Raw genomic sequence first — 9,884 nt, 5'->3', positions numbered from 1 at the left:
CTCTCATCTATGTTTCTCTCTCTCTCTCTCTCTCTCTCTCTCTCTCTCTCTCTCTCTCTCGTCAATAAAAACAGATCGGGGGGTGAGGATTAAAAAAATAAAATAAAATAAAATAAAAAGCAGGAGTATAATGGAAACTTGGTATAAATCCCGCAAAGAGTCACCAGATAAACTCTCTCTCTCTCTCTCTCTCTCTCGTCAATAAAAACAGATCCTTGGGTGAGGATTAAAAAAATAAAATAAAATAAAATAAAAAGCAGGAGTATAATGGAAACTTGGTATAAATCCCGCAAAGAGCCTTCACCAGATAAAGGAGAAGAGGGGCCCAGGCAGCAGCACCTGGCTCCCTGGCCCAGCCTCCTGAGCCTTCTCGTGCTCACTGCCCGAGGGTAGGAGGGTGGGGGAGAAGTGGGTGTGCTCTTGGCCCCTGGGAAGGAGCAGTGGTTAGAACTGAGCTCCAGAGTCTTGTCTGGGTTTAAGTCTCAGTCTGCCACTCACGATGCTGTGGGTCTCTCCAGGCCTCAGTGCCTCCTGTAAAATCCAGGTGATGATGAAGGGTACCTCCCTCATGAGAAGGCTGCTGGAGAGGGGAGCCATCCCTAACCCAGCGGCCAGCACGCAGCCCAAGGAGTGTGGGTACTTCCTGCTGAGGACACCAAGGAAGAGCCTCACAAAATGATAAGCCTCAGCAGGAGGATAATGCAGAGAAGACACGAGGCGCCATTGGATCCACATGAGAAAATGGAGGAAGCACACCTGGTCCCATATGCTTCCCAGACAGCATCGCCCAGAGGCCGGGAGCAGGGCCTGCAGCCTGACCCAGTGGTGTGGGTCCAATCTCACCTCTCCACACGGTAATTCCCTTCGCCCGTCTCAGCTGACTATGAAATTGGACGATGATAGTGTTACCAGAAAGGGGACCTGGCCCTGAATGGGTCTGCCTGGGGCCAGCGGGTAGTATGTGGGTTCTTGACTTGGTGCAGGAAAGATTTCACAACAGGAGTCCAGGTGAAATTTAGAGGATATTTATTAAATCTGGGGACAGTTTAGCAAGAAAGGGCTGGGGAAGTGAGCCTAGGCTGGTCTACTTTGGCTCACCAAGAAGTCAGAGAAGAGAGGGTCCACCTGGGAGGAACTGCTGCTGCCCATCGCTGCCCTGGTTGCAAGTCTCATGGGGGAACAAGAGGGGGAGGTGAGGCGGAAGGCAGGGGTGTGCTCCTGGGAGGGAAAGCATGCAGTAGACCAAGTATGTTAAATCCTTTATTTGGCCCTGTTAGCCTTTGAGTTTGACATGCTTGCACTGGACCTTCATTTTGAGGGTTTTTAAAGGTGTTTAGGGAAGGATCTTGGTAGAATATTCACCAGCTTTATGCTGATGTACCAAAATGAGGTTTTTTCTCTTAGCTTCCGCTGTCCTTGGGTGAGTTGGCAAATGGCACGAATTGGATTTCTGCTCTCTGTCTCCCTGAGTAGGGTGATTTAAGCTACTTACCCTCTGGTTGGGGAGGAGAAGTACAAACCATTTTCTCATAAAAGTCCTTGATTTAAGGAATATAAGATTTACCAGATGGCTGCAAACCGCTGTTTAACTATCTGTCTGTTTGCCTATTCCGCCTGTCCTGGCTTACTGGCCTGTTTCACTATAGGACCTACTGCAGCGGGTTGGTTGTTGTGAGAATTAAAAGAATTAAGTTTGTAAAGCACTTAGAACAGGGCACGTGGCAAGCTGGCTGCGCACATGCCAGCGTTGCCATTATTGTAGCAAATGTCCGATGCTTGCTCGTGCCCATGTCTCCATCACTGATGTTACCCATGAAGAAGCCGTGTGGATTCTAGACTGACACCCTGACTTAGCCTGTGCACCTCACCCAAATGCGCCTCATTCAGATGCGCCTCCCAGATGCCAGCCGGCCTCGAAGGCTGGGCTGAGTGGTCATGCTGGTTTCTCCTCTGGGGCCTCACCTCTGGCGGGCCAAGGCCAAAACGAGCACAGGCAAACGCAAACCTTCCGCAAGGACCTGCGACCGGTCTGTAAGCACAAGCGGCAGGGGTGTAAATACTCTGCAGCAACGGACCCCCGCCTTCGCCTTCGTGACCGCCTTCTGGAGTCTGCTCCCCAGCACACACGGGGCCCAGCCCAGTGGAGGCGCAGGAGCTGCGTCAGCCAAGTCGTCCCCGGGGGCCAGGGCCTAGGGAAATGGCTCTGTTTACCCCAGGCCCCTCCGTGACAACGTCATCCCAATAACAAAGAATTCCACCGAGCTTCCCCACGACCACTAGTATTTATTTTAGCCTGATTACCAGGAACGGAATCGCAGCAACAAATAACCCAGGATTCCAACTGCCGTCTGCTGCCCCTGCCCAAGGAACTGAAGAAACTCCCTCTCTATTTTAAAAGACAAAACCAGATGATGGAGGGTATTTGAGAAGGGAGCACGGGGTGGGGTGGGGTGGGGGATGGGGAGTTTGGCGGGGTCTTGCCACAATCAGTAATAAACCTACTCCTGTTCTCTTCTCACCAAGTGAGAAGAGGGAGAACAATAAGAACGTTCTGGAAACTTCTCTCTTTAGACGCTGGAGTACAGAGAACACCGTGTTCCTGGGTGACTTATTATAATAAAGGAAGCCCTGTGGTTCCCTCCGGGCCATCCCCAAGGGCCCTGGCCTGACTTCTGGCCGCCTGGGGCAGCCCCCTTCCCCTCAGGGTGCAGGGGCCGGCCCAGGAGTCCCTCGCCCACCCCTTTGTCTTGAGGGAGTTGCCACAAGCTTGTTCATTTGTCTGGAAAACACATCGGTTTCTCCCTCTTTGGAATGTGAGATGAATGTTGAAATCCCATTTTTCACCAGAATGAAGGGCTCCTGTAAACAGGCCCATAGCTAGGGGCTGGCTGGGTGGGCGCATCAGGGCGGGGTGAGGGGAAGACAGGAAGCCTCACCAGCTCTGCACTGCGCAGAGGGCTCCGCATGTTTTTGATTTGCAGCAGGGAGAAAACTCGAAAGCCAGACAGGGGGACAGACAAGGATCTGGTTCTGAAGCAGACAGCTGTGGGCCGGGCCGCCGCTGCCTAGACGTCTTTATTACTGAGCTGGGACTGGAGGCCAGGGAGCAGCCGGCTGATGGCAGCAGCAGATGTGGCTGTGGCAGCCGGGCAGCCGGGCGGCCTTGGCCAGGGCGGACCACAGGCTCAGAGGCAGCAGAGAGACCGAGAAAAGCAGGCCAGGGCATGTAGGCCAGGGCAGGGAGGCAGCGTGTGGAAGACAGAGGAGAGCTGGGGGCGGGGGGGGGCTTGCTGAGGAAGCAGAGCTGGGGTGCTGTGGGCACTGCCTGGGTCCAGGCTGTGGCCTCAGACAGGCCTGGGGAGTCCATGCAGGTCTCCCATTTCACGCTGCACCAGCTACTGAGTTCTGAGCCTCCCTTCCCGCGTCTGCGGAGGGACTAAGGACGGAGTGTGGGGTTGGTGTGGAGAAACACTGCACACAGTGCCTGGCGCCCGGTCTTCAATACGTAGAAACGGTCATTGTTATTACCTGTGTGGTCCTAAGCAGGTGATTTCATCTCTCCCAGCCTCTGTTTTCTCATCTTTAAAATGGAAGTGGTAGTATTACCTTCCTCACAAGATTCTTCAAAAGGTCAAAGGAGATCATTTATAAGCTGGTGCATTGTAAGTGCTCAATCAATTCTAATTCCTTTCCTTTCTCCACTCCCCTGCCTCCCATCCCCAAGCACATCCCTCCCTGCCTTCCCTTGCCCACGTGGCAAAGCAGGTGTTTCCCTCCCAGGCGGGAGAGGGTGTCCCTCAGTGCCTGATGGTCATCGTATTCGGACATTTAAATACTAGTCATACCACTTGGAGTGTTTCTTGTGTGCCACAGGAGGCTGCAGAACACAGGCTAGAAGCAAAGCTGCATCTAAACCCACCCCCAGCCATTTTCTGGCCACAGGATTGTGGCCCTCAATTGCCCTTTCTGTAAAATGGGAGAAATGATACCCACCTCATAGTCTATTGTACGAATTATGTCTGGCCCTAGCTGGTTTGGCTCAGTGGATAGAGTATCCGCCTACAGACTGAAGGGTCCCGGGTTCAATTCCGGTTAGGGGCATATGCCTGGGTTGTGGGCTCGATCCCCAATTGGGGGCATGCAGGAGGCAGCCAATCAATGACTCTCTCATGGTTGATGTTTCTATCTCCCTCTCCCTTCCTCTCTCTGAAATCAATAAAAATATATTTTAAAAAAAGAAGAATTATGTCTGTAAAATGCCTAGAGTAGGCGACCTATTAAAGGAATCTTAAAAGTAAGAACAAAGAAATTTAAAACAGACAAACAGGCATTGAGAGATACTAATAATGAGAGGAGCCAAGGTAATGAAACATGAAGCTAAAATTCATGAGAAGAGAGGAAACATGGCACATTCTAGAACTATAAATAGTCATGTCCGCCTGGGACAGTGGGCAGACTGGGACTTGGGTGGTTTCCAGCTCGCTCTCTCTCTCTCTCTCTCTCTCTCTCCTGGAACAAAGCACTCTGTCCCTCTGGATGGAATAATGGAATAGAGCTCCCAGACCCCTTCCAGCCAGAACTCCCAGGGCGAAGACACTGAGTCCAGCGAAGTGGGAAGTGGGGTGCAGCTCACACTCAGCACGGGGGCAGGAGAGGGCTTCCGGGGTCTGCGGGGTCTGCACACTCACAGCGCAGGGGGAAAAGAGGGGACGGAGCCGCTGCCAGGAGTAAACGGAATGCAGCGCTGCTCAGCACCTTTGAAGATAAAGCCCGCAGGAAAATTCTCTACTTTTAGTTCCAGGGCCTGGGTAGAAGACCATTGCTAAGCATATGAAGATTAACCTCTCACTCATCAACATGATTAATACAGCCACATAGGATGAACAGAAATAAAGTGAGCAGAAGCTAGTGGGAGGTACTTGTCACTGCCTTTCAGTTGAAATGTTTATAGAATCTCATGTTAGCACTATTTCCCTCCCTGCCCCCAACACACAACCCCTTCTCCAAAGTTAGTTAGGCTTGATGTATAAAAAAAAATTGCTCTCCATATAAGGTAAGGTTTGGGGCATCACCAAAATCCCTGTCAAGAGCAGGCAGGGAGAAAACAGATTTAAAAGTCTGATACGATACCATAGTAGGTCCTCAGTAGCTATTCATTTTGGCTGCTCCCCTTGGTTCCATGGCCCTGCATTTGCAACAGCATCTCATATGTGAAATCTTATAAAGAAATAAGAACGCTGAATATTGTGAACAATAACATGAACAGAGCCACTTTAAAATGGAGCTGGAGCTGCCATGCCCAAGGAATTGCCTTGCATGTCTTATACTTCAAACCTTGGAATGTTAAAAACAGGGCAAAATGACCTTTGGACTGGGCCTAAGCAACCTTGTTTCCCAAGGAACTATTTACAAAGATAACAAGATGACTACTGGATGGATGATTACAGGGCTGAACATTAAAAAGTGTTTAGAATTAGCATCACTAGGTTATGTTATCTGCACCAATAAAAATGCCTTCCTCTATTGCTGTAACTAACTGTTCCCTTTCCTTTTTTCATCAAGACCCATTGCCTTAGTCTCCTAATTGAAGCATTAATGATTCCCAAATAGCTGAAATAAACACTTGTTTGCCTTTCAATTTAAAAGGCCTTCTTATTTTTAAGTTTACAATTTAGTCCGAAGACGTTGATTCAGGTCCTCTGTGAGAACTTGAGGACATCACTCGAAGCTCAGAGCCTGTTTTTCTCATCTGGAAGATAGTATTTCCTCCTGTACCCTCCTCACAGGGTTCCCTGGAGGAATGAATGAGATCAGGTATGTGAAACCACTACTCAAATATAAGGTGTGATCATTTGCCCATAAAGATGGTGGCTCACTTAGCTTGCACAAGCGGTCTCTCTGGCCCATACGGACACAGATGAGTGGCCTGGCAGTTTTAGCACATACTCTTGTGATAGGAGATATGAGGGGCTCCTAAACGGCCCAGGTCAATGGCTCCAAGCTTCTACAATGAGAACAAATTGCACTTTTTGCAAGCAGCATACCCAAAAAAAGAGGTTTGCCAAATGGAGCATGTATGGCAAAGCAGTAATCTTGTGTAGAAGCATTAGTATCTTCAAGGCTTGGCTAAGATGTCTTCAGAGCATAAAACATACAGCCAGACATGTCTGGTTTACCTGGAAGATCATGACGGAAATGGATAGGAGATATGCTATTCTTGATTATAAAATGGCAAATTACAGCTTACAACACTCATAGGTTGTGGCCTTTGACAAGATATGCAACTTGTTTGTAAGCCTGTTTCCTCATCTGCAAAGTGGGAATAACAGTTGAATGCATGTCTTTGGTTGGGACATTTAAGACATAACCCTTGACCCAGCTGGCGTGGCTCAGTGGTTGAGTGTCAACCTATGAACCAGGAGGTTACGGTTCAATTCCGGGTCAGGGCACATGCCTGGGTTGCAGGCTCCATCCCCAGTGGGGGGCGTTCAGGAGGCCCTCATAGCTCCTGATTAATGGCTCTCTCTCAACATTGATGTCTCTCTCTCTCTCTCTCTCTCCCCTTCCTCTCTGAAAACATAACCTTTGGAAGGCACAATGCCTAACTCAACATACCCAAGAGGCTAAGTAATTCTTTGAAGGACAAAAGGTGAGTGTTTCAATAAAGACCAAGTCAAATGTCTGTTCTTTTAAAATGAAATTTATTGTACATAAAATAAATTAATTACAATTTAAGCCAAAGCTTGGGTGGCTTTAAAGTGCATCTGTTCACTCGCTGTAAGATAGTGTTTTGGTATTTAAGCCATGACTCAACCAGGCCTGGGAAGCAGCCCAACATCATTGCCATGAGCCATTTACACAAATCACACCAAATTCAATGGACACATTTTCTTTCTGTACCTGATGCAACAGTTTTTTGTTGTTGTTTTTAATTATACAGTCTCACACCACTCAAAGTTTGGGGCTGAAGAGTTTGTTCTCCACCCACTGATCACAGGCTCAACTAAGCAGCCTCCCGTGTCAGGCCATGTACGCTTAGAGATGTCTGGGTACACATTTTGGCCCATAAACTCCACCCTTTTGGGGGGGATGGGGAATATTTTCCTCTTTGTCCTAAGAAAGTGGGTACCCTTCCAGTTAGAAAGGCATTCTATAGGGAATAAGGTTCCAGAGATGCAAATCCTCCTTGTAAGAGAAAAGCAATTCTTCCTTGGGGGATACGGGTGGAGGAAAAGAGAAGGAAGAAGTAAAAAAGGAAAGCCCGTGAGAGCTGAATCTATTTCATCCCCACTGTAAATCACATCGATATATTTGGTGAAACTACCACTGAGCATCATTTACAAGGCATTAAGGACAAAGTCCAAAGCAATTATGCCCCCTTCCCCTCCACAGGACAAGACAGGGAGTCCATTTCACATATTCAGAGAGCGGCCTGGTGGGCATCAAGCCTCACCGGTTCTGTCCCCCGCTCTGAACAATGCTTCCTTTTCCACACCAGTTCCACAGGCCCTCAGGGCCTCCCTGCTCCGGCCCTTTCTGGAACCGCGAATTACTCCCAGCATTCAACGTTCCTGCACCTGAAGAGCCTCAGACTCTCTTCCTGGGAAGACCACACCCCGCGTGCCTCTGCTTCAGACGGAGGTGACAGTCCTCACTTTGGCAGAAAGGGCTTGCTTGAACCTCCTCTTCAGGTCCTGCATGTTGGGCGACTTGGGCCTGGGGATGAGGGAGGTTCTTCGCTTCTCAGGCGTGCTGCTCGGCGGCTGCTTGTGACTCACTTCTTTGCACAGGACGTGGAAAGCGTTGTAGACGTCGTTGTAGTTTTCGCTGACGGACACTTCATAGAAGGAGCAGCCCAGCATGCCAGCCAGCTGCAGTCCAAGCTGAGGGTCCACCTGCTTGATGTGGAGCAGGTCAGCTTTGTTGGCCACGACCACCACAGGCAGCCGGGTGCCCAGGTGGAGCTGCTGGACCTGCTGGTGGAGCTGGCCAATGAGTTCATAGCTCTTGTAGTCGGTGATGGAGAAAACGATGACCACAGCGTTGGCCCAGCGAATGCACCTACTCAGCTGTTCGTTGCCGCTCAAGCTGTTCTCATGGACCTGAGAGAGGGGGAACGGCAAGGTGAATGAAGAGAGCCCTGGCTGGGCTGGATAGAGAATTCAAAGAGCCCTTGACAGTAATGCCAGGTCGCAGGCCATAAACAAGTTATATCCCCACACACTTCAGCCTTCTTGACAATATGTTGACCCAGCTGCACGGAGCTGGAATAAATAACAGTGCAGCTCACCACACTCAAGTGGAAAATTGACCTGCAGAGAACTCCATGCAGAGAGACTTTGTAGTTGCATAAAATGGGAAATTAACTGGCTAGACAGTAAGTCTGGAGAAGTAAAGATAGGAGCTGGAAGCATTTAAACCTGGATAACTGCCCAGCTCAAGAGGGAAACACACACACACACTAGCATGGCTCTTTTGTCTGTAGAGGAACTTTCCACAATAAAAAGTGATTCCGAGTATTTGGAGACTATACCTAGATTTTGATTTTGAATGGCAAGGCACAAATGTAAAAAGTGACCTTTTTAACCACAGTCGGAAACCGCCTGTTCCCAGTGAGTTTGGTTTGGTCTTTCCTGCTGGGTAGACTCCTGAGATTTCTGCCCCTCAGCCACGTCTCCCAAATCAAGCCAGGCTAGGACTGACCAACAGCCAGATAGCACTGAAGTGTCACACATGTAAAAGCCTCGACTTGGCTCCCAAATTCCTCGCCTTCGTACTTGGAGAACTGAACAGTTCGACAGTCAAGCCACCTCCCCATCGACCTAGTCACGCATCTCAGAGCTTCTCACCTGAATACCTGGAGTGTCTTGAACCTGAATAGCCAGGGTTTCGCCTTCTATTTGGACTTGTCTGGTGTAGAGGTTACCTATCAGGCAAAAGAAAAAAAAATTATGTCCATCCTTCTTGTGCAACTTTGAAAACATTATGGGATTTTTTAACTTAGAAAATATAACCTGAACCACTGGACAAAAATAAGCTATAGTTTACTAGTTTACCCTAATTAATAGACTTAATTTAGATTTTTTTTTGAAACAACTGTAATTTTAACTCCATATTAGTTGATTTATTAAAACCAGGGCAAAGTTTGCACATTTTTGGAAACTGATTTGGGTTGTTTTAAACAGAATTTCCATATTTAGAGTATTTCCTTGCTCCGCATGTGTGGGGTCTCTATTTTATTTTAGTACTTTATCACTCAGACATATATTTATACTCTAGCTATCAGATACAGTGGCTCGGTAGGCAAACATTGTTAGCAAACGCAGAGCCAACATTACCAACTGAAATAAAAATGTGACATAACCACAGCCACCTCTACATCAAAGCAGAAGGCTGCCATGCCTTATCTTGCCATGGTTTATAGAGCGCATTTCAAATAATCCCCTGTAGGTACTTCAGATGGTCCAAGGAATGAAACAATTTGTTAACAGAACATAGGCTGAAAGCCCTTAAGCCTCCCCAGTGGCCAGTCTTAATCGCAGGGATTGAAACAGTGTCCTCGCGTTTATCCAGGAACTCTCCTAAAATTCTGGCGTGCCGTCTTTTCTCTTTGTTAAGAAAAGAGAACGTTAGTTTACAGCGGCTCTCCGCTGGCCTCTGCTTTAAAAGGTCACCTCTGAAAGGCAGCCCGCAGAGAGGGACGGGTGGGGGAGGAGCTGGCCAACATTTTTTTTTTTTATGACTTTGGCAGGAGTGTTTTGAAGGGAGAGGCTCTTCAGAACAAAGGGTGCTTCCAACTGGGGTCCCCATGGTGGACACATACCAAGGGGCATACTTTCAGGCCCTCGATAAAGTGATGAATGGGCCTGGAGTGGACCGAGGCA

At 48.6% G+C, this 9,884-nt stretch overlaps 1 protein-coding gene across 1 annotated transcript in view; it reads right to left on the bottom strand.

Moving 5' to 3' along the window:
- Positions 1-6,680: 6,680 nt before the first annotated feature.
- RASL11B (RAS-like, family 11, member B) overlaps positions 6,681-9,884 on the bottom strand; it is a gene marked incomplete at its 5' end in the record, with an annotated part of 3,615 nt that continues 411 nt past the window's right edge. Inside the window, 2 exons of the mRNA XM_005877178.2 lie at positions 6,681-8,102; positions 8,850-8,926. Coding sequence (XP_005877240.2) covers positions 7,632-8,102; positions 8,850-8,926 — 548 coding nt within the window. The remainder of the gene's footprint in view (positions 8,103-8,849; positions 8,927-9,884) is intronic.

Source organism: Myotis brandtii, unplaced genomic scaffold (genome assembly GCF_000412655.1).
Source record: "Myotis brandtii unplaced genomic scaffold, ASM41265v1 scaffold51, whole genome shotgun sequence".
Lineage (NCBI taxonomy): Eukaryota > Metazoa > Chordata > Mammalia > Chiroptera > Vespertilionidae > Myotis > Myotis brandtii.
The sequence above is the reverse complement of the archived record's forward strand: the minus strand, read 5'-3'. Positions and strand labels throughout refer to the sequence as shown.